Genomic DNA, 25,525 nt, shown 5'->3' with positions numbered 1-25,525 from the left:
AAAGCAACATGGTTAACCGGCAAAACAAGAATAACTACCCTGTGTTGTCAGCAAACGGCACAAGATGTGGCTCGAACACAACGACATCTATTCAGCCTTCACCCACGTTCTGTGGGACTGAATGTAAGCATCAGTGAAGTCCCTGCCTCTCCCCTGGTGCCCACTGCACCCAGGAAGGGGGATCTTTAAGATGCCAAACAAGACCATTTCTATGTTGATGCCTCTTGCTGCCAGAAAACAGAAATCAGATCCTCACCCAGATCCTCCAATCAGCAAATCTGAGTGCCAACAAGCTCTCCACAGTGGCGGGACAAAGAGCAATCTACCTTTGCAAAGCTCAAGTACTTGTAGGCCTAAAGTTCAGTTTAAGGTTTTAAAAATCAGGTTCACACATAAAAAACCCATTCACGGCCGGGTGCGGTAGCTCACACCCGTAATCCCAGCACTTTGGGAGGCTGAGGCGAGTGGATCACCTGAGGTTGGGAGTTCAATACCAGCCTAGCCAACAGAGTGAAACCCCCATCTCTACTAAAAATACAAAAATTAGCTGGGCATGGTGGTGTGCTCCTGTAATCCCAGCTACTCAGGAGGCGGAGGCAGGAGAATCGCTTGAACCTGGGAGGTGGTGGAGGCTGCAGTGAGCCGAGATCGCACCTCTGCTTGCTTTCCAGCCTGGGCGACAGCGAGACTCCGTCTCAAAAAAAAGGAAAAAAAAAAAAACCATTCACGACTCTCTAAATGTTAGCAGAAATAAATTTGGTTGTACTTGTGACTATTTCTAAAATTGGTTTTGGTTTCTTTTTTTTTTTTGCTTTTTGCTTTTTGCTTTGTTTGTATTTTCAGTAGGAGGGAGGGCCTAGTTACAATCAATTATGTCATTTTCAGAGAAGGGAACTAAAGTCTGGAAAGGGAAAGAGAGTAACTCCATGTCATGCAGCAGGGCAGATTTGATAGGGCTGGAAGTATAATCCAATGCTCTTTCCACTTCCCCATGATTAAAATACAACCAGAAGGTTCAGTAAAAAACAGATGGCTCATACATCACTAACTCAAATTTTCAATTTCAATGGATGAATGTTATTAACCATTCACCAAGATTGTAAATGGCAGAAAGTAAATCTTCCCTCCAGCACCGCCAAGGCAGGTGATCTCCCAGAGGCGAATGACAAAGGCTCCCCCAGGTTAGAAGAACCCCAGCCCCCATGAACTATGCCTTTGTAGTGTCTTCCTTAGAAGTGGGACCCGGAACCAAGCATGCTCTGGATCAATACCCAGGTTGGTGGCCCTCTCTGTTCTTCAAGAACGGTGTCCCCACCTTTCCTGAGGCCACTGCACCAGCTACACTAGTCATGTCCCAATGTTGCCCCTAGGTGGTCCCAAAAGCTCCTATGTAATTACAGAACCATTCTGTGATGATAAACCAAACATTTGGAAGAACAAAAATAAATGCTAGATATTAAAATGAGGCTCCCTTTATTAAACAAATAAGGCACAAGCACAAATCTGTGTGCTGGATAGCAGCAATGAGGAGGGGCCCCAAAATATAAGCAGATGACGGTTAAAATCAATCAGAAATTTATTTTTCTTATGTAAGTACAAAAAACCTCTTTTCATCAGTGGACCCCACTCGTAGGCAACCTGGCCATGGTGCCCGGATGCAGGCAGTATTCAAGATTTTCTTCCAAAGTCATCAGGGTGAAAAGTCATTCTACTACAAAATCTACATGACCTTTTAAAGTGTACAACTTATAGGACAGTCCTTTTTGGAGTACTGTGGAGGGTGAATCGAAGCTTCCAGTGTAAGTTTATTGTCTGGTGAAAACACCAGAGCCAAAAATTCCACCAAGGCCCTGGAAAGCCTGGAGGCCCCTCTGTCTCATACAGTAATCATCCATGAGATCTCCCGGAGCCTGGGTGAGCATTACGCCCGTGATACCTGAGGCAGCGCGGACTCTGCCAGGGGGTCCTCAGACCCAAAGTGGAGCTCACTTTGGAAAGTCAGAGCTCATGGCCGTTAGCACCTAAGAGGACGTGGCTGAAAGGCACACACCAAGAAAGGGTTTCAGAGACCAGGCACATGTTAATTTTAAAACTGGAGCACACATGAGAGTTATAGTTTCACCACCAACAAGCTTATTCTCTCTGAGCTTTTGGATTTGCAACAAATTAATTGTGTGTGTGTGTGTGTTTTTGTGTGTGTGTGTGTGTGTGTGTGTGTGTGTAAGGAGGTGAACTGGGCTTTGATAGATACATGAAATGATGAAAAACCAGGAAAGAGAGCTGGGCGTGGTGGCACGTGCCTGTGGTCCCAGCTCCTTGGGAGGCTTGAAGGATCGCTTGAGCCTAAGAGTTTGAGGCTCCAGTGTGCTATGATCACATCACTGCCCTCTATCCTAGACAACATGGTATAGACCATGTCTTTGAGAAGAGAGAGAGGAGAGAGAGAGAGAGAGAGTGAGAGAGAGAGAGAACCCAAAACAAGAAAGATAGATTAAGCAAGGCAACACAAGCATCCTTAGGAACAGAAGGGAGATCTGATGACTGACATTAACCTGTTAATTTATACCATGGCTCTGTACAAAAATAAAAAGATTCTCATAAGATTAACAATTTAAATAAATATTTGATAGAACATTCTTTCTCATTTTTATAGCTCATCTTTAGGGTTGATATTCAGTTCATGCTTCCCTTGCTGTTCTTGATCCAGGATTGCAATCACTTCATCAGCCTGTATTCGCTCCTGCAAAAAAGACAATTTACACATTTCTGTTACAAGCATAATAATCAGTCTCATCAGCAGACGCTTCCCAAACACTTCCTGGCATCCATCTGTACATGGGTTGATGCTAAATCCAGTTAAGCATTGAACACCTCCTCTTCATCCCCAGACGGATGCCTTCTCCTAACATTCCTAGGTCCTAAGCAATTACTTTCTAAGATTTCTCTCCTGCAAGAACTATTGTATGTTCAATTGCTTCCTACCCTTTCTACTTCATGGCCCCATAGCCATCTCCAACTCAGTTCAGTGGTCAAGCTGAATTTACCATTTTCTCCCCCAAGAACCTGCTCTGTTCTTCACATAGGCTCTCTCTCAGTAAAGACCAGCATTACTCACCTATTTGCCTTAAAAGCCTGACATGGTTTCTTGCATCTGATAAGTTACCTGAGCTGAGTTCTACTACTGTGTTCTGTCTGCTGTCTCTGCCCCTTTCTCCTCAATGCCTTAAAAGCCTGATCATGGTTTCTTGCATCTGGTAAGTCACCTGAGCCGAGTTCTACTACTGTGTTCTGTCTGCTGTCTCTGCCCCTTTCTCCTCAATGCACTATTGTTGCCGTAGTTTAGGTCAGGGTTTCTCAATTTTGGCCTGATGGACATTTTTAGAGCAGATAATTATTTGTTGAGGGGTGGGAGGGCGGTGCTGCCCTGTGTACTGCAGGAGGCTCAGTGATACCCTGTCCTCTCTACCTACTACAGGTAGTCAGTAATAACCTCCCCCAGCAACCCCCAGATATTGCCAAATGTCCACTAGAGGTCACAATTGCTCCTTTTTTCTTCTTTTTTTTCTTTGAGATGGAATTTTGCTCTTGTTGCCCAGGCTGGAGTGCAGTGACACGATCTTGGCTCACTGCAACCTCTGCCTCCTGGGTTCAAGCGATTACCCTGCCTCAGCCTCCCAAGTAGCTGGGATTACAGGCGCCCACCACCATGCCCGGCTGATTTTTTATATTTTTAGGAGAGATGGGTTTTCACCATGTTGGTCAGGCTGGTCTCAAACTCCCGACCTCAGGTGATCCACCCTCCTCGACCTCCCAAAGTGCTGGGATTACAGGAGTCAGCCATCGCGCCCGGCCAATCGCTCCCTCTTGAGAACCACTGTTGTAAGCCCTCATCATCTCTTAATTACTGCCGCAGCCTCCAAATTGCTCTCCCTGTTTCACTACTCACCCTCACATGCTTCTAATGAATCCTACTGGCTTAAATCTGATTATATCTCTTTTCCTGCCCACAGTTCTTCAATGGGTCTCTATTGCTTGCAGTTCCAGGTCTACTTTTCTTGGTGTGCTTAAAAGAAGTCGCCTTATGCCTGTCTCTTATTCATACCTTGCTCTCTTCTTTAGCTTTATTTTGTCTTCTTTCTCCTCACCTTATATTCCAACTTCTTAACTTACCTCAAGCTCCCTGAATGTGATACTTTCAAAAGAATTCCCTAATCTGATTCATGAATTAAGTGTTTCTCTGGATGTTCCCATTATATTCTACACTTCCTTTTATTCCTCACATTAATCCATCAGCAGGTCCAGTTGGTCTACCTCCAAATTGTATCTTAAACCTTCCATCTCTTTTTACTTTCTTTATTACTACTCCAGTCTAAGCCCATATATTAGCTAAAGTAATCTTCTGTATCCTGTAACTCTCGAGGACTGGAGGAGATGTGTGTGTGTGCTGGGGTTGGGGGACTACAATGACTTTCCACTACTTAGAATAAAGTTCACATTTCCTAATACGTCTGTGGAATCTGGCTCCTGCCTCCTCCATGTCCTCTATTCATGCCACTCTCCCTCTTGTCTGCCATATTCCAGATGCTCTGACTTTCTTCGTTTCTTGGCGACTCCAAACATCTTATCGTCTCTGTGCCTTTGCAGCTTGTCCTCTGCCTGGGATACTCTCCTCCAGACATTTATCTTAGTGGACGTCTCCTGTCTTAGGTTTCGGCTCACATGCCACTTGTTTGGCGAGGGCTCACAATTTGCTGCTCCGACCCTTTCACTCCAAAATTAGTTGTCTTGTTCCATTTTCCACACATCATTGGTCACTATCTGAAAATCTCTCGATTATTTATTTATTTATTTATTTATTTATTTTACTTTTTGGGGATCTGTTTCCTTCCACTAGAATGTAGGCTCGAGAAGAGCAGGGCATCTTATCTTCTTGGTCACTGCTGTATTTTCAGTGCTCGGAAAAGCCACTGACATTTGGCAAGATTTCTATTTTCTTTGACGAGTAATTGTATAAATGGATGAAGCCTTTCTCTGTCTAAAATGCCTCTCCCTAAAGAAATTGATCTTTTAAAGCTTTTGTTCAAATGTCATCTCCTCAAAGAAGTCTTTTTGGATTGCTTTTTTTATATCTCTCAAACCATGCATTTGCTGCTAAGGATTCTTACCCAACCTTGCCTTGTGATTTAATTAGTTGAGTCCTTGTATTATTTCTCCAATTTGACTTCAAGCTCCTTGAAAATAGGATTTATAGGCCGGACGCGGTGGCTCAGCTTGTAATCCCAGCACTTTGGGAGGCTGAGGTGGGCGGATCACGAGGTCAAGAGATCGAGACCATCCTGGCTAACACGGTGAAACCCCATGTCTACTAAAAATACAGAAAAGTAGCCAGGCGTGGTGGCAGCGCCTGTAGTCCCAGCCACTGGGGAGGCTGAGGCAGGAGAATGGTGTGAACCCAGGAGGCGAAGCTTGCAGTGAGCCGAGATCGCGCCACTGCACTCCAGCGTGGGCGACAGAGCAAGATTCCGCCTCAGGAAAAAAAAAAAAAAAAAAGAAAATAGGAATGATATCCTACTAGTGTGCATTCCCTATAGGCAGTCTTTAACACAGTGCCTGGGCACAGTAAGTTAAATAAATAACTATTTTATGAGTTGAAAACAAAAACCCTTTCATGCAAGAGCTTGTAATAAAAAACATTGACAAAAAGGCAACTAAAAGGACCAAATATACTAAATAACAGAAAACTAAATTGCTGCCATATCTAAGTAAAAAGCCTGAGTACTACTTTACAAATATAAGGAAAACAATCTTTTTTTCTTTTCTTTTTTTGAGACAGAGTCTCACTCTGTTGCCCAGGTTGGAGTGCAGTGGTGCGATCTTGGCTCACAGCAACCTCCACCTCCTGGGTTCAAGCGATTCTCCTGCCTCAGCCTCCCCAGTAGCTGGGATTACAGGCATGTGCCACCACGCCTGGCTAATTTTTGTAATTTTAGTAGAGAGGACGGGGTTTCGCCATGTTGGCCAGGCTGGTTTCGAACCCCTGACCTCAGGTGATCTGCCCGCCTCAGCCTCCCCCAAGTGCTAGGATTACAGGAGTGAGCCACCACGCCCGGCCGAGGAAAATAATCCTGATGCTTAACAAATGGACACACACATAAAGCTTTCACATCTGTTGACCACAAAAAATTATTGTAATCCTGTCTCTCATTAAGGGAAAGAAATTCAAGAGCTGGAACCAATATATATGAAGCTTCGAACATCCTTGCATCCTTAAAAGGATGTTGCTAAATACTCCTTGAGAACTGAGAGGCTTTAAAGTAATTCATACTAAGCATGAGAATCGGCCAGCTCTAATGACTTCTTCATAGGTAGGCATTTTTTTTTTTTTTCTCTCAGAGATTCAATCTAAAAAAAGACGTCTAGGCCAGGAACTCCCAAACTCTGCTGCTGCACGTTTGAATCACCTGGGGAGCTTTTAAAACTCCTGAAACACAGATGTTAGTTCGTGAAGCTCAATAGATGCTTTCCACGGGTAGCAAACAATCCTTCACAGCCTGGGATAATTTAGCTGCGGAAAAAGGTCTGCTCATTTCCCACCGTGGCCACTAGATGCCGCTACGGCCTGAAGACTGGAGAGGTTTTCTAGTATTTTTCCACCAGAGGAAGGGACATTGGCACTGATGTTTCCTGATCACAAAGGAGCAAAGACAACTTACTTTGGGTTAGCTTATTTTGAGAGAACAATACCTTGGAAGGGAGAGTTTGGATAGTGAATGATGAAATAGATTAAATGTCTGCTGAATTGAATACTAAAATAGTGAGGTAATTTTTCAATAATTTTATCTTCACTGTCTACCCATTTACGTAGGTTCCTTAGTTTAAAAAAAAAAAAAAAAAGATGCTTTGATGGAATGCTGGCATTTTGGAGATGGAAAATACCAGGATATAAAGTAATGATAGGGGAAGGCAATTGTTTGCTGCCCCTTGAGATTTTCAGGACTCTGTGCTCTGGTCCTTTTGTTAGGGCCATTCTTTCTTTCTTTTTTTTTTCTTTTTTTTTTTTTTGAGACGGAGTCTCGCTCTTGTCATCCAGGCTGGAGTGCAGTGGAGTGATCTCGGTTCACTGCAACCGCAGCCTCCACCTCCTGGGTTCAAGCAATTCTCCTGCCTCAGCCTCCCAAGTAGCTGGGATTACAACCGTGCGCCACCCAGTCCGGCGAATTTTTGTATTTTTTGTAGAGACGAGGTTTCACCATGTGGCCAGGCTGGTCTCCAACTCCTGACCTCAGGTGATCCACCCACCTTGGCCTCCAAAAGTGCTGGCATTACAGGCGTGAGCCGCCGCGCCCAGCCAGGGCCATTTTTTCTGTGCCTGGTTATCCTCTTCGCTTCTAGGTCTGAGTTTCTAGAAGTCTTCCTTGATTCCCTGCTACAAAGCGTATACTGCTGTCTTCTTACAGCCTATTCACTAGCTGATCTGTCCAAGCTCCTCGTAGTCTAGGACCTTGTTCTGTTCACCCCTGTACCCCTACAGCCTACCTAGCAGAGTTTCCCAGGCAGATAATAATAGCTCTTCCGTACAATCAAAGGTCATAATAGGTCTTTTGTAAAATATATGAAAGAATGGCTTAGGGAATGTGGGCAAACACTTTGTGAGCTAGATTTGATGGTGAAAAGTATATGAGAAAAAGGCATTGTTTTTAAATAGTTTCTGATGACATTGGATTCAATTCAGAAAACTAAGAAGGAAAACTGGATAGAACGCCAGTTTTAAGAATAGAATTTCATAGCTTCATCAATACTTGGGGCTGGAGAAGATTTGGAGGTCATCCATTTAAGCCTCTGCTACGATGTTTTAGATTCCATTTCAGCGTTCCATGCCAAGCAGTTGCCGGGGCTTTGATTGGAGCCATCCAATCAGTGCTTCCAAAGCAGACAATTCTGCCAAACTGTGGTGACTATTTGAAAGTGATTCCTTGGATTTAGCCCAAATTTTCCCTCCAGGGCTTCTATCCATTGGTCTTAATTCTTTCCTCTGCAGCTCCACAAGTAAAGACTATGACATCTGCCCATGGGCTTCCAAAACGATGAGATCATGGTCTCCTCCTAGCTAAGTGTCCTCAGCTACTTTGCAATAATAATATTTAAATATTTAATGTAATAATAGTGATAAGTAATAATAATCTTTTAGGGTTCCTTGCCCTCTTTCAAATACATTTCATCAATGATTCAATACTATTTCTTATGATTTGCGAGAAAACAATCAGTCTTCTGGGTGCCCAATAAAAAGCGATTCCTCCCTGATGCCACAGGGTTTTTGTTTTTGTTTTGAGACAGAGTCTTGCCCTGTTGCCCAGGCTGAAGTGCAGTGGTGTGATCTCGGCTCACTGCAATTTACGCCTCCCAGGTTCAAGTGATTCTCCTGCCTCAGCTTCCCGAGTAACTGGAACTACAGGCACCTGCCACCACATCCAGCTAATTTTGTATTTTTAGTAGAGATGGGGTTTCAGCATGTTGATCAGGCTGGTCTCCAACTCCTGACCTCAGTGATCCACCTGCCTTGGCCTCCCAAAGTTCTGGGATTACAGGAGTGAGTCATGGCTCCCAGCCTTACAATTTGTTAATAAGCTGAAGACAGATTAGTGACTATCAAATATCATTGACATAGCTATTTCTACAAACACCTTCACTTATTAAAACATATCTGATTAAGAACTGGCCGGGCGCGGTGGCTCAAGCCTGTAATCCCAGCACTTTGGGAGGCCGAGGTGGGTGGATCATGAGGTCAGGAGATCGAGACCATCCTGGCTAACACGGTGAAACCCCGTCTCTACTAAAAATACAAAAAATCAGCCAGGCATGGTGGCGGGCACCTGTAGTCCCAGCTACTGGGGAGGCTAAGGCAGGAGAATGGCGTGAACCCGGGAGGCTGAGGTTGCAGTGAACCGAGACTGCACCACTGCACTCCAGCCTGGGTGACAGAGCAAGACTCTGTCTCAAAAAAAAAAAAAGAACTACCTTTACCCTCTTCTCTTCCTCAGATGGAGCAATTTAAAGGACTTTGCAGATGAAGCAAGCCTAATTGGCTTTCTGGGTAGGTGAGAAACTCACCAATTCTCTATAAAGTGGGTCCAAGGTGAACCACAGAGCCACAGCACACCTCTTTCCCTTGGTGACTGCCTTCACCCCATGAGGGTTCTCTCCTCCAGATGAGAAGCTGATCATGCGCCCACATTTTGGTTTTATAGAAGCCTGAGAAAGAAAGCAAAAATTAGACCTTCAACTGCTGTATCATAAACATTTCCACAACTCCTGCCTCTCTGGTCTATGAGATTATTTGAGTTAAGGACTGAAGCGAAGAATAAAGGAATCCTGCCATTGAAGATGATGTAAATTATCTCAGTTTTCTCACCTGTAAAACAAAGGTAAGCTCAAAAAAATATATACCTCAGAAAATTAAAAAAAAATTTCAAGTAAAACGTGTAGCAAAGTCCACATACATAGTAATCATTCAATACATGCTATATGATAGCCTGCAAATTCAAAGAAAGCAAAGTTTTTCTCTCATAATTCATTTCTGTAGCTTTTGCACTAGCAAAGCATCTGGATACAAGGTAGGTGTCCACTCCATACTTGTGGAATTAACAAACAAACAAACAGAACATCTGCAGTGCTGCCAAAGTTCTGTTATCGATCTAGGTAGGGGTTACATGAGTGTATCTGCTTTCTAATTTTTTAATTGTACATTCATGGTTTATGTGCTTTTCATAATATAAACATTTTTAAAAGTCAAAAGTCATAATTCTGTATGATATTTCCTTTACACTATTGTTTCCCAGTGATCTTTTAGGCACTGTTTGAACATCTCCAGAGGTGAGAACCCGACACCCCTTGGTGTGGCCTATTCGCCATCGCCTTTAAGTGTTTTAAGATTGACACAGTCCTTCGCAGCTTATACACTGCTCAGGTGGAGCTGTCTACAGCGTTTAGGTAGAAGAGCGTAGTGAGAGAAAAAGAAATACTGCTGGGGTCACTGAGCCAGGGTAGAACATCAAACAAGCTGCCTCTTCAAGTTGAGTGAGCTTAAGCAACTGTATATTACAGGCCTTGCTTCTGTGTTTAAAGAAGTGTCTCAGGTGAGTCGGGTCCATTTTGTCTTTCTTGGGAAATACAGAAAGTTTATTCATTCCTCTGTATAGCTCAGAAAAATCAAGTAAAACCAAAAAGGCGGCGCTAGCCATTTTACTAGGTGAGAACATGGACTGGTTCTAACTGGCCATTTTCTGAATTGACTTGAGTTGACACATGCCCATAAATCTTTGGTTTCCTTCTGCATAAAATCAGCTGGCCGGTTTCTCACTGCTAGCTTCAGGAAGAACATTAGAAACATTGCCTAAAGTCCTTGATCGCTACATAACATAGGTACTCCCGGACTGCGTGACTCCATATGGAAGGTCAGAGGTAGGTGGAGGAGTCAGAAAGCCAGAGGGACAGGTGGGCGCATATGTGTTTATGTGTGCACGTATGTGTGTTTGTGTCTGAGTCTGCATGTGTGTGTCTATGTGACTTGTGTGTGAGTGTTAAAGGGAAGAGCAGAAAAAAAGCAGTTTCTCGTTACTCTCATATTCACAATAACTGAAGATTTGTCTTTGCTGGAATTGCTTTTCCTAAACAGCTTTATCAAGGCAACTTTTCTGATGTAAATCTAGAGAATTCACAAGTTAGTGGTATCCTCAGTATCAATCTGATTCTGTTTTTCTGGAGAAGGAATTTGTACATTTCCACAAGAAACAGCAAAATAAGCGAAATGTAAAACATATGAAGTAAGATAGAAAAGCCACCTGAGTAAGTGGCCTTGGGATGTTTGAATTTCAGGTTTTCTGGGCTGCCCACTCCCTAGTGCTGGTCAGGACTCCCTCAAACACGCGTTTGCCAATGCTTCTATGTGATTACCAAGTCTTGGTAACATCTTTTAAGGTTAAAGAAAGGGTGTGGGGACAAATTAGTATTTTCTCTCTTCTGGAATTGAAAGTACTTTTAAACATGAATAACTTTGGGAAAGTTTAGGAAAAGAAGCTGTGAACTGCATGAGGCAGTTGGAATTGATTACAGATGTAGATTCACAAGGATCTCTAAGACCCATCTCATCACACAGCATACATCAACTGTTACATGTCAGGTATTTGGAGGAATAAACAAGTTTTAGTGAACCTGCTTCCATGTATGACATTGTTTCTACAGCAAAAATATGTTACAAAGTTTAGATAAATGATTATAAACATACTTTTGTAATACAGTCCCGTTTATACTGAATTTAATTTTTCATGAAACAAATGGAACTCATTAAATTTTATCTTCTTTGAACCTGCACAGAGAAACCAACATCCTTGAATTCCCAGGTCTCATAAACAAATGCTGCTATTGAAAAGAACCCATGTATCTTCCAAGTATACTAAGCATAATTTAAAATAATCCTTTTGCTTTCCGTCTAACTGATGATTGATTTAGAAAAGCATTTGTGCTGTAATAGTCTTTAATAAAAGTAAAATTTCAGCCACCTTTCAGATAATTATACAACTTCCAGATGTTTCCAAAGTAAAGGACTCAAAAGACTTTGCTTCCTTGTGTGGCCTCAAGTTATGCCATTTCTCTGCTCCATTTGTCCCTCCACAGTTAAAGGGAAACTAAAACAGAAAAATACCCATTTCTTGTTGTTGTTGTTGTTGTTGTTGTTACTGGTACTAGAATAAACTTCCTATGGGGAACGAATAAGAACTGGCTTGCATAAGAATTTTAGTTATCTACATTATTCCCTAAAATGGCATTGTATGCATTAATATGATGTATAACTCATTTGAGGAAATAAATGTTCTCAAACAGGAACTTTTGGATTAAAATTTTTTTAAATCAGTTTTACCTATTTTAGGGGAGGCTAGATTCAGGGTTTTAAAAAATAGCTATAGATTTTAGTTAAAATTGTAGCACTCTAAAAGGAGAATATTATCTGCTTCCACATCTTTAAAAAGCAGAATTCCAGTTAACTTGACATTCAACAGTTAATGAAACAGGCATCCCCTGCTTTAAGCATTAAGCATTTCCAAATATGGCCACTAGATGGAGGAGAAGCGAAGAAATCTTTTCAACCACCTGTCTGACTTTCTTTGAAACTGCGAAATGCCAGGAGTTTTGTACCTCAGTTTCAGTGTTAGCAGAGACTAGAAATAAAATGCTTCCTACACACAAGCTTTTCCAGAAGTCAAAAAAAAACTTCTGGATTTTAAACTCCAACACAGATTGTCAGTCCTGATTTAATTTATCAGATTATGGAGCATTAAATTACTCCCATATTAACATTTAAGCTTTTTACCCAAAAAGTGAGGCATCATGACTTTTTAAGATACATTGCTGTATGAAGTTACATGAAATATTTTTTCTTAGTTATTACAATGTTTCTAGACAATTTTAACCAGAATCCTTATAGGAATCACCTTTAAACCCAGTAATACATACTTTTTGATATTATCTGCTTATACCACAGTACTGTCATGAATGACATATGTGTGTCATGAATGATACATGTTTCACTAATGAGAAAAGCATGTAAGCTAAGAGGGACAAGCATAAAATTCAAGAAAAGTTTAGAAATAGCTTCTATAATGCCAAAATTTTGAAGTTTATGACATATATGTCCTAACTACTTAGATTTTGTATGGTGGTAAAAGATACCTGGTTATCTATAATCTGCTTACTTCCTCAATTGGACATTTTTTTTTATTATACTTTTAAGTTCTGGGGTACCTGTGCAGAATGTGCGGGTTTGTTACATAGGTATACAGGTGCCATGGTGGTTTGCTGCACCCATCAACCCATCATCTACATTAGGTATTTCTCCTAATGCTATCCCCCGACAGGCCCTGGTGTGTGATGTTCCCCTCCATGTGCCCACATGGTCTCATTGTTCGACTCCCACTTATGGGTGAGAACATGTGGTGTTTGGTTTTCTGTTCCTGTGTTTGTTTGCTGAGAATGATGGTTTCCAGCTTCATCCATGTCCCTGAAAAGGACATGGACTCTGTTGCAGAAAGTCAGAGACCCCGAACGGAGGGACCGGCGTCAAAATCGAGAGAATGAACAAGCCTTCATCGCCATGGTACATTTAAATAAAAAGAAAGGGAGAGATGTTGCGGGAAGTCAGGGACCCCAAACGGGGAGGGACCAGCTGAAGCCGTGGCAGAAGAACAAAAATTGTGAAGATTTCATGGACATTTATTAGTTCCCCAAATTAATACTTTTATAATTTCTTATGCCTATCTTTACTGTAATCTCAGAACATAAACTGTGAAGATTTCATGGACACTTATCACTTCCCCAGTCGATACCCTTGTGTTTTCCTATGCCTGTCTTTACTTTAATCTCTTAATCCTGTCATCTTCTTCATAAACTGAGGAGGATGAATGTAGCCTCAGGACTGTGTAATTGTGTCAACTGCACAAATTGTTTGTAGAGCATGTGTGTTTGAACAATATGAAATCTGGGCATCTTAAAAAAAAGAACAGGATAACAGTGATGTTCAGGGAACAAGAGAGGTAACTTTGAACTGGCCGCCGGTGAGCCGGATGGAACAGAGCTATATTCCTCCTCTTTCAAAAGCAAATAGGAGAAATATCACTGAATTCCTTTTCTCAGCAAGGAACATCCCTGAGAAAGAGAATGCGCCCTGAGGGTAGGCCATAAATGGCCCCTTTAGAAGGTGTGCCGTCTTTTATGGTCGAAGCCAAAGGAATGAAATAAGCCCCGGTCTCCGGTAGCACTCCCAGGCTTATTAGGACGAGGAAAATTCCCGCCTAATAAATTGTGGTCAGACAGGTTGTCTGCTCTCAAACCGTGTTTTCTGATACGATGTTATCAATGACAATGCGTGCCCGAAACTTCATTAGAAATTTTAATTTCACCTCATCCGGTGGTCCTGTGATCTCACCCTGCCTCCATTTGCTTTGTGATATTTTATTACCTTGTGAAGTATGTGATCTCTGTGACCCACACCCTATTCGTGCACTCCCTCCCCTTTTGAAAATCACTTAGAAAAACTTGCTGGTTTTACGGCTTGGGGAACATCATGGATCCTGCCAACATGTGATGTCTCCCCTGGACACCCAGCTTTAAATTTCTCTCTCTTGTGCTCTTTCCCTTTATTTCTCAACCCAGCCGAGACACTTAGGAAATAGTAAAGAACCCACGTTAAACATCGGGAGTGGGTTCTCCTGATAGAACTCATCCTTTTTTATGGCTGCATAGTATTCCATGGTGTACATGTGCCACATTTTCTTTATCCAGTGTATCATTGATGAGCATTTGGGTTGGTTCCAAGTCTTTGCTGTTGTGAACAGTGCTGCAATAAACATCCATGTGCATGTGTCTTTAGAGTAGAATGATTTATAACCCTTTGGGTATATACCCAGTAATGGGATTGCTGGGTCAAATGGTATTTCTGGTTCTAGATCCTTGAGGAATCGCCACACTGTCTTCCACAACGTCCACAATGGTTGAACTAATTTACACTTCCACCAACAGTGGAAAAGAATTCCTATTTCTCCACATCCTCTCCAGCATCTGTTGTTTCCTGCCTTTTAATGATCACAATTCTAAACTGGCATGAGATGGTATCTCATTGTGGTTTTGATTTGCATTTCTCTAATGACCAGCGATGATGAGCTTTTTTTCATATGTTTGTTTGTTGGCCACATAAATGTCTTCTTTTGAGAAGTGTCTGTTCATATCCTTCTCCCACTCTTTGATGGGGTTGTTTGCTTTCTTCTTGTAAATTTGTTAAAGTTCTTTGTAGATTCTGGATATTAGCCCTTTGTCAGATGGATAGATTGCAAAAATTTTAAAACAGAAAACTGGGCTATATTCTTCAGGCTCTAGAGGGTTTTTGACCATTCCATGGACCCTACTGAGGTATGGTAGTGAGCAGTAAACTTTTGGCTTTACTAGCATTTTCTTTCAGGGTCTTTAAGTCCTGGTCCACCAGAACTACTTCCTTGTACTCCTTCTACCAGTCATAATCTGTCACCATGGCGATATTCGCATACCAAATTCCAGCCTCCCTAGCAAGGGCTGCCTCTGGAACTGTAGGCATGTTGATAGCATCCACCCCCAGGTGCAGAACACGAAGCTTTCTGCCCAAGAGCTAAAACAAAGTCCCTCAGTTGTGACCATTGTCCCCTTTGAATGGCACCAGAGTCCTAGCTTCTTAGCCATCTCTATAAGAACCTCTCTCATTTGGGGGCAAAATGGCTTGGCTATTGGAATATGGCACAGTCCTCTGGCACAAGAATGACTTCCATCATAGAAGGACTGAGGTCTCAAAGAGGTCCTGTCAATGAACTGATCAATTATGACAATATCGCCAGGTTGAATCTCCTCCCTCAAGAAGCCACAAGCTGCGGTCCCTATGACATGAGTACAGCCCTCTTCCTTCAAAGCCCAGATGTTTGCCTGGTAGCTGACCTTGGAAGGCATGATGGTGTGCTGCCTCCCATGCCTTGCAAGGAGGACACAATCAACACTTTTTTATCTTCCCCAAAATTAAGGCATCAGATGGCTTGCCAAATGAAGTATCCACATATTTTTCAGTTCTTCCTTCTAAAATTTCTGGATCATCCAGACCTGTTCCACCAATTATTACAATCTTCATGGCGGTGGTGGTGGTGCTTGAGGCCATGTCTGCACGGGAAAGGAAGCTGCAGTGGGTGAGCACTCAGCACTAAGGGAACGAAGTGGGCCAGAGAGCGGCAGCTGTTGAAAATATGTTTTTCTACCATTGTGTATGCTCTTTGGCTTACAGACCAAAGGATGCTAACTATATGGTCTTTAAGTAGGCTTCTTTCCAAAGGCATGGGTTTGCTTAGGAAGATGGTGGTTAAATTGAACTTTTGATTTACTCTTTATTTACATATTTGTGTGTGTGTGTGTGTGTGTGTACACCAATTTTCAGGTATAGGTTTATTACATACAGTCACAATCATATATCTATGCATATATATATGTGTGTGTGTGTGTGTGTGTGTGTGTGTGTATGGCCATGTCTGCATGGGAAAGGAAGCTAAAGTGGGCATATATATACACACATACACCTATAGGTATATATACACACGCATACATACACACATATATGATAATTTTTGTAACTAGATATTTGAAGGCCAATGTTCAGTCCAAGTATGTAGAACACCGGGTTACTTGAAAGACACCTTGTAGAATCATTTGACTTATTCTAGACTTGGGTGACTTAGGAACTGATGTTCTTATGTTTCCATCAGATCACTTGACAAATAATTAGAAGATCTAGGTTTTGGTTCCAAGTCTAACACTAACTGGCTATACAATCATGATAAAATGCTTAATATCTCAATTCTTTAACTTACTCATCTTTACAATGTACTAGATTTTTATGGCTACTTCTAACAGTTTATGATCTATACATTTGCTGAGACTCTCTTAACCTCTTGAAATCTTGAGCTCAGAAGTATTTGAAATCCAATAGTCTGTAAGTCCTTAGAAAAATGGCAATACTGAGCTAAAAAATACTAAATAAGTATGCAAGAATAGGTTTACTTACAGTCACAGTCTTAGCATCCATCTCGGTGAATATGAATTCTCCTCCTTCAAAGTCATCATTCATGTATAGGAGAGCACTAGAAGAATGAAGAGAAAACCATTTATCTTATTATATGCTTATGATAACATGGTCATAGAATACTGAAGACTGGTGATGTACTGTCCAGCCTCCATTAGTAAGTTTCCTTTGAACTAGACATTGATATAATTGGCCCTCCAAACTCTTAAAGAGAAGATCAGATAGAATTTGGGTTATACCTCTGAAGAGGTTACTTATTCCACCTTTATTAAAATTGTAATCATATTTCAAAGCTTGTCTCATATTTCACTTCCTCCACAGAAAACCTAACTAGTTTTAATTTAATCTAGCCCTCTGAACCTGCCCACCTATTTACAACTCTTCCTCCCTTATATAACTCTAAAGGATGTTTTTTGTTTGTTTGTTTGTTTTGTTGTTGTTGTTGTTGTTGTTTTTCTCCTTCACTTGCTGGAGAGTTCCTTGTGGCCCAGCCACGCCTTGCAGATAGCGGGCACTTAATAAATGTTTTGGAATAGAGTACAGTGTAGTAACGATGAACACATGGTGATTATAACTCCTGATTCCTTACACACTGAAATATCTCTCAGTAGGTAAGGACATTCTTTTCTCCTGAGTTTCTAGTGTCTTATTTATAAAATGCAGACATTGTTCTTCTTGGGTGTGAATAGATACGTGATGTGATAAAGTCCTTATGTAGGCCAAGACTCCATGCCCTTGTATTCTGACTGAAATACACATACCACAAGGAATATGTTCCAGGGAGAACAGGAATTTAAAAAAAAAAAACAAACAAACATAAAATTTACTTTTCATATTAAAACAAAATGGACATTTTGTGAAATGGGATGCAAAATGTGCACAATTTTTAAGATAAAAGTGAGATGATAATGCCACTTATTGGTTATGGCAGCTGCTTCAGAAGATTATTTGAGAATTTCTGCCTCGGAGAAATGAACACGACATCAAGCAAAACAGAGCACCTTTCCAGTTTTCATTGTTTGAAAACTGTTAGGTAAAAGCTTTGTTTTGAACAGGTTCTAGCTATACCTATAGTCTCGAAATGTGTAAGCAGGAGGCTCTTTCCAGCATTCATTGGCCTCTGGATCCAACAAACAGTTGTCAGCGTGGATGGGATGACTGAGGTCATTTCTTCTATCCTGCTGACCTGCCAGAAAAGGGAATAGGGAAGAACAAGAAATGAAGTACAGCAACTTCCACCAAAGTGACTGACAATCTCTCTTCTCCCAGTCCTGATGGTCTTTGCAAATGGGGGGAGGCGGACAACAGGAAAGAACAGATAAAAGAACAGTGGACCAGTAGTTGAGTCTCTGGTTTGGTTCTGGTGTGAAGTGGATGTGAAACCTTGAGCATGTCACACCTGTCTTTTCAGCTACAAAAGTTATTTCTGATATAAACATACATGAACAAATGCCATGCATTTCATGGGTTGTACTTCATGTAGGGCAGCAAAACAATGGGGAGCAAGTGAAAAATTAAAAAAAAAAAAAAAAGATTTAATTCAGCTATAACTTCCCAAGTGTAAAAGTCTACTCCTGTGACATCATTCTCCTCCTGCCGCCCAATTCAGGGGGGCATAAGACATAGAGGAGAAATAATGATGAGCAGGGACTGAGGAGGTCTCTGTCTTTTTAAGATTATTTTTTTTTTTTTTTTTTTTTTTTTTTTGAGGCGGAGTCTCGCTCTGTCGCCCAGGCTGGAGTGCAGTGGCGCGATCTCGGCTCACTGCAAGCTCCGCCTCCCGGGTTCCCGCCATTCTCCTGCCTCAGCCTCCCGAGTAGCTGGGACTACAGGCGCCCGCCACCACGCCCGGCTAATTTTTTTGTATTTTTAGTGGAGACAGGGTTTCACCGTGTTAGCCAGGATGGTCTCGATCTCCTGACCTCGTGATCCGCCCGTCTCGGCCTCCCAAAGTGCTGGGATTACAGGCTTGAGCCACCGCGCCCGGCCAAGATTATTTCTTTCAATCATCCCTTCATCTTCTATGCTTCCACTTAATGCTGGTAGACATCATGGTGACTGTGATTTCCATGTTCCTGATTCCTCAAAATGGCAAACCTACAGCAGAAGAGCATTTTTTTTTTCAAGACTTCAGCAATTGAGGAAAATCGATTTGGAAGGGAAAATGTTCAGAATGAGGGTATTCTGGAACTTCAGAAAACCAAAATGAAGAAAAAGAGAGAAGCAGAATGAGAGTTCATAAGCTACTTTTGTTTTAGAAATCTAGAATTCATCTAAAATATTAATCTACCATGCTGTCGAGCTTTGTTTCACCTTGTTTCATTTCCCAATGTATTATGGGTAAAAGGGAACCATTTCAGACTGGAATCTCACCAGACAGGGCTGTTCGGCAGACCATGTGTGTATAGGAAAAATACAGAGTTGAGTTCAGCATAAAATAAGATTCTACAATCCTTCGAGCCTTCTCGCTGATGTCATAAAACAGACGAGCACTCTTCAGTGGGACTCGACCTTCATAACCAGACTAAAAAAACAAAGAATATGAGAAACAAATGGGTTCATTGGAGGATGTAAGAAAAACAGGCACTACATTGCATTGAGCCAACACAGAATTATCATGTCTGCATTGACTAATGGGAAGACTACTACATGTTTGTGGATTTCGGTTAGGACATTGTGCCATTGGAATAAACTTCCCAATAGCAGATGGAAAGCTAAAAGCTACTTGGTTCCTCTTCTCTTCTATTATAATATGTTCTACTATCCTCTCTAACAACCCTTCCTGCAGTAGAGAATAATTACTTGTTTGAATATGTTTTCACTATTAGATCGTGATCTTACAAAGAAGGCTTGTACATTTTTTGTCAGGAAATCTAAAGTTTGATAAGTTGATGGCTGAATGGAGGAATGATTAAATACAATGAAGGTTCCATTTCACACTTGCTTTCTTCACTGTTCTGATAGGTACATATTTGAAACTTTTTTCTTTCCTATATCTGCCATTTACAGAAGCCTTAGGCTGACACTAAGGAATTCAAACCCAAAAGAAGTTAAGACTTTACTTTGAGTGCTTTCAGGACAGTTGCACCTTCAAACTTTTCATTGGGTGTATGGGGTGAAGTTTTTCCTCTGTATCCATCACCAACAAGCATGATTCCCTGGAAGCAAATACAAGAAGATACTTCATCAGTGATAACTATGAATTCATTGGGTCATTTTCTGCTTTGGTTGCCAGAAAGCTGAGAACTCTAGTCAACGCTAAGAACCATCTCCATTTTATTCTGAGATGCTGGTAACTATTTCTTTTAATTAAAAGAGACATCGTTATTTAATCTTCATTCTACATTTTTATTATCAAATACTATCACCTTTTATGGAAATAAAAAGAATGTAAATTACTGATATATTGGCTAATTCTTAATTAAAATAAAAGGATTTATCCAGCAACTTTATATGATGGGCAAGGACCTTGCTAGATGGCTGTTGGCCTAGGAAATATGCCAGTAGCTATTCCAGATCCCACCTGGGAGAACTAAAATAATCCCAACCCGAAGGCTATAAAAGTTCCTCAAAAATAATTTATGTCTTTCTCCGAAAGAAAGCAATATCTCAGGGCTTTTTCCTCGGCTCCAGATGAGACCAGGACCAAAGCAGTTCCAGCTTCTTGGCAGACCAGTGCAGTGAGCTCCCCTCCTTCTCCCGGTCCTCACAGTGGCCACACTGTGGAGCTCCCGGCACTGTTCTTCCGACAGGACATTATCCAGGAGAACCCGCTGAGTCCCATTCAGCTGCTCTGAGTTGTAGACGAATGTGATGTTTTCATAGAGCAGAGGACCACCTAAAGGAACAGAGCACATTGTCTTCCCTGTTACCTCTGTCCCCAGAAAGGAAGCACAGAATACGAAATAGCTTTCAATGTGCAATTCGAGTGAGTTCGTTTCCTCATGAATATTTAGAAATGCAAAGACAAATTGTGAATTAGGGAGCTTGATAAACACAATATAGATTCAGGAGAGAGGCAGATGTCTGACTATCAGGTTTCCTCATAATGTCATAATAATATTACATGTGTACATTATTTGGGGAGAGAGAGAACTATTTTTGCGTTTGTTTCTAATGCTGATCCCAAAAAGTCAACTGGGCATCTCATGGGACTCTCTTCTGAGAAAGCCCACCCTTGTTCACAGTCCCTCATTCATACCTCTGTCACAACACCATAGATTGCATGTTTGGGTCCCCAGGTATAACATGCACACCTCAGTTTCACTGGTGTCTAGAGCAACACCTTCACCAGGTAATTCAGGTAGTCACACCCAAGTCAGGAGTCACTTGACGACTCCTCAGTCTTCTTCCCACCACATAACTGACCCTAGGTTGTCTTGCTTTTGGAGTGTTTTTCTCCGTTCTCTAGGCAAAATCTTCACGTTTCTATTTCCGCACAGGAGGGTTTCCTTTAGGCACCTACTGTCTTCCCAGAGAGAGACCACAAGTTTATAACATTAGCTCCAGATAGGCTCTTCAGAGGGTGATGCTTTTGGATCACATTTTAGGTTGTGAAATTACAAAATCCAGACCTGACAAAGTCCTTCTCTCATAGAGTAGGACTGAAGGACAAAGCCTGTGATAGAGAGGAAATCTCCTGATGTAGCATAGTGCAGACATTTTGAACCAGAAAATCAAACAGAAAAGAAAACACTGCTTCTAACCATTTAGCATACTCCCAAGGGGCCTGATGCGTGCTTGTCCATAGCAACAGCTCAAGATAAGGACAGCAGGGGTAGGGAAGGCACAACTCCCTGCCACCCCAGGTCTAGCAAAGGTCACCAACACGTTGGCCTAAAACACTTCTGTTGGAGGAAGAAGAGACAATTGAAATTGATGTCTACTTTATCTCTATAAAATAGATTAGTCAGCCTAGGGAAGAGCACTAGCTAAATGTTTATTAGTCTAGCTAGGATAAAAGACTCACTACAGCCCATGATTAATGGAATATTAAAAGAATGAGGCAGTGTTTCTCAATCTGGAGTAACGTTCATTTCTCTGTTAAAGCAAAAGTTCCCTAAGGAGCTCCAGTGCTGACAAATTATTTTTACTCTAATTTTACTTCTATATATGCAATCATAAAACTATGTACGCATTATTTATTTTAGTAGTTTCATACAGTACCCAAACCAACTTACAAGACTAAATAAAAGCAAGACCATAAAATGAACTAAATTCCAATCAACAAATGAAATGGTGAATGTTATTTCTCTGAAAATAAAAAGCTACTTTCCACATGAATATTCTACTCACTGATCTGGTCTGGGTTCTTTTGAGCCAGGATTCCTTATAGTACTGTTGGTGTGTAATTACTATTCTACCACTACGTTTCTCTAGTTAAACTACTACACAATTTTAATGTACCATGATTAATTTTGGCCTTTGTATCAGTCCATTTTCTTGCTGCTGATAAAGACACACCCGAGAGTGGGTAATTATAAAGAAAAAGAGGTTTAATGGACTCACAGTTCCACATCTGGGGAGACCTCACAATCATGGCGGAAGGCAAAGAAGGAGAAAGTCATGTCTCACATGGTGGCAGGCAAGAGAGCTTGTGCAGGGAAACTCCCATTTATAAAACTATCAGATCTAGTGAGACTTATTCACTACCAGGAGAACAAACCACCCCCATGATTCAATTATCCCCACCTGGCCCTGCACTTGACCTGTGGGGATTATTACAATTCAAGGTGAGATTTGGGTGGGGACACAGCAAAACCATATCAGCTTTCACCTGAGCCTAATACATTATTTATAAGTTCATCGTATTTCATTTATTTCTAGTCTTTAATCACTGAAGTGTTATTAATTGGTATCAATATAACCATAACTGTGCCCACTGAACTATGGAATCCCATGATACCACCTGGCTAGAAGTTGATCCCTTATGTAACCCCTAATTGCTTCTCTTAATTTTTGAAAATTGTCATCAAAATTTATAAATATGGAATTTTTGGAACCCAAGAATATATCCATAAGCCCCCTGTTTCAGTATCACATCTTTTAGTTGAATAGAAAAATATGCTTTGCTACAATTCACTATTTCTCAAATTTTGTTTCATTGAAAGTTCTGGGAAAGTACTGGGTTAAATAAAATATAAGAGGATGTCTCAGAACTTTTAATATGTGAACAGCCTTATTAATGTTCTAAACAGTGATATAATATGCAGGAGTTTTTAGCCTTAATTGAATACAACGCTCTCCCTCCCTGACTCCCCCAACTTCCTTCCTGTAGCAGAGACTTTACGATGGACTGCAATGATCATTGCCTGCCGACATTCATACAGCTGTGCAATTTGCTTTCCACAAGTGCAAGTAGAACCTGGAACTTACTTCTAAGCAGCAGAATATGACAAAAGTGATTAGGTGTCATTTCTGTGACTACTTTACATAAGATTGCAACTTCTATCTTGCTAATAGACTCAGTCTCTTGCCTTCTCCACTGGCAGGCTGTGAAGCGAGTGGTCATACTGGAGAGGATCACATGTCAAGAAATAGAGGGCATCCTCCAGCCAACAACCAACTAGAAACTAAAAGGCCATAGTCCAACAACTTTTTAGGAACTGAATTCTGTTATCTAACTTGGAAGAAGATCCTCCCCAGTCAAGCCTCAGAAGAGACCTCAGCCCTGGTCAACAGCTTGACTGAAACCGGTGAGAGAGCCTGCAGCCAAGGACACAGTTACATTCTCTGCAGACTCTTACCCCACAGAAACTATGAGATAATAAATGGATATTTTCATAAGCTGCAATATTTTTGTTATTTTTTTCACAACAATAAAATAGTAGTCTTTAAAAAATTTATTTGACAAGGTCTCACTGTCACTCAGGCTGGAGTGCAGTGGCACCATCATCATGGCTCACTGCAACCTTGACCTCCTGTCCTCAAGTGATCCTCCCACCTCAGACTCCCAAGTAGCTGGAACTGCAGGCACATGCCACCATGCCTAGATTTTTGTGTTTTTTTGTTTGTTTGTTTTTGTTTTGTTTTGTTTTGTTTTCAGGGTCTTGTTATGTTGCCCAAGCTGGTCTCCAACTCCTGGACTCAAGCCATCCTCCCTCCTCAGCCTCCCAAAGTGCTGGGATTAGAGGCATGAGCCACCACGCCCAGCCAAGTAGTCTTTTAAAAATCCCCCCAAAACATCTTAGCATGGAAGGCAATTTGGAAAAGGCTGCTCTAATCTATGTAGCTGATTAAGATTTGTAGTCAAATTGAGATAGGCCTTCCCTCGAATATTTGGAAAAGTGAACTGTATATTCCATTCCAATTTAGAAATATAAAAAGAAATGTTCCTTCAACAAGAAAGATGAGATACTTGTAGATTCACTGAAAAGCATTTGCTAATATAAAACTAAAATATAAATGAAAGACAGATGAGAGATCTAGTGAATTAAGTTGGTTTATACTTTGCCAAGTTTTTCTCTTTTTCTACATTGAAGGTGTATTATTTTAAACATAATTAGCTTATTTTCAAAATATGATTTTGAAAGTTAGCAAAACTAAAATATTTAGGAAAATGTCTATCAGTCTTAAGCTCCATTATAAGTATATATTATCATTACTATCATTATTGTTGAATTAACAAGCTACACTTGGAATACTGTAATAAGTTCTGACTGAGACACCTTAATAAGCATAGAGCCTTAAGAGAAGGCTACTGGGAAATAGACAATTCTCCTAGCATTTCATAAGTAACATGCAAAGATCAAGTGAAGGAAGAATTTCCACATGGAGTCTTAAATATCTGAATTTTGGGTTCCAGGAGAATCTGCATTAGAAATCTGCCTTTCATGTAGCTAACGTAATCATTAATATTAGTAAGTATAGAATTTTACACAGATATTTCCCACACGTACATTTAACAAAAATGACCCCCTACCCATCCAGTAACCAAAAGGAAAAAAAAGATAAATGAAACCCTATCATTCAACAGACAAGTCAACCAGCCTACATACGACTAGTAGCACACCAGACAGAGGAAAACATGAAAATAAAAATTAAAATGTAGTCCAGTAAATTGTGGTTTCTGGGGCCTGATTTGATGGCTTCAGCCAATTCTTAACCACAGTCCAAGAAGATTGAGTCAAACAACTTAATTCTTCTCTCATTCATAAAGTATGTGCCTGGCTCTGACTCTCTGGTTGCAACAAAAAGGGATCATCTAAGAAAGTACTCCCTTGTACTCCCTGTCTGGCTCATGGCAAGAAGAATCACTTTATCAGAAATTCGATAGTGTCATACAAAGCATGATGGGGTAGGCAGGCTAACAAGCCCTTATATGAATTCAGCCTTTCACAGTTTAAGAAAAAAAAAAGGCCAGACACGGTGGTTCACACCTGTAATCCTAGAACTTTGAGAGGCTGAGGCGGGTAGATTGCCTGAGCTCAGGAGTTCGAGACCAGCCTGGGCAACACAGTGAAACCCTATCTCTACTAAAATACAAAAAAAATTTGCCAGGCATGGTGGTACGTGCCTATAATCCCAGCTACTCAGGAGGCTGAGGCAGGAGAATCACTTTGACCCGGGATGCAGAGGTTGCAGTGAGCCAAGATCACCCCCACTGCACTCCAGCTTGGGCAACAGAGCGAGGCTCTGACTCTTAAAAAAATAAATAAATAAATAAATGAACTTTTTATGTTCACCATTTTAAAACAGTTACTATCCTTCTTTCATAGATAAAAATCATGGGGCCCGGAGAAATAGAGTCACTAGATCTTCATCACCATGGAGCATATCAGACTAAGATAATCCCAGAAACTAAGCTTCCCAATTCCAGGTTTATTCAACATTGTTTCTACTATCCCTCTACTGACTTTGGAATCATATCCATCACAACCTTTAAAAATC

General features: G+C 41.1%; 1 protein-coding gene and 1 pseudogene across 2 annotated transcripts in view; both read right to left on the bottom strand.

Moving 5' to 3' along the window:
• Positions 1 to 1,558: 1,558 nt before the first annotated feature.
• P3H2 (prolyl 3-hydroxylase 2) overlaps positions 1,559 to 25,525 on the bottom strand; it is a 165,974-nt gene continuing 142,007 nt past the window's right edge. For both annotated transcript variants that reach the window (XM_050779253.1, XM_050779254.1), the window contains exons 9-15: positions 20,347 to 20,474; positions 19,699 to 19,794; positions 19,010 to 19,160; positions 17,705 to 17,822; positions 16,619 to 16,694; positions 9,109 to 9,249; positions 1,559 to 2,740 (exon numbers count right to left, since the gene is read on the bottom strand). In XM_050779253.1, coding sequence (XP_050635210.1) covers positions 2,648 to 2,740; positions 9,109 to 9,249; positions 16,619 to 16,694; positions 17,705 to 17,822; positions 19,010 to 19,160; positions 19,699 to 19,794; positions 20,347 to 20,474 — 803 coding nt within the window. In that variant the 3' untranslated portion in view covers positions 1,559 to 2,647. The remainder of the gene's footprint in view (positions 2,741 to 9,108; positions 9,250 to 16,618; positions 16,695 to 17,704; positions 17,823 to 19,009; positions 19,161 to 19,698; positions 19,795 to 20,346; positions 20,475 to 25,525) is intronic.
• On the bottom strand, positions 9,256 to 16,612 carry LOC126948029 (S-methyl-5'-thioadenosine phosphorylase-like; annotated as a pseudogene).

This window comes from Macaca thibetana, chromosome 2 (assembly GCF_024542745.1).
Source record: "Macaca thibetana thibetana isolate TM-01 chromosome 2, ASM2454274v1, whole genome shotgun sequence".
Lineage (NCBI taxonomy): Eukaryota > Metazoa > Chordata > Mammalia > Primates > Cercopithecidae > Macaca > Macaca thibetana.
The sequence above is the reverse complement of the archived record's forward strand: the minus strand, read 5'-3'. Positions and strand labels throughout refer to the sequence as shown.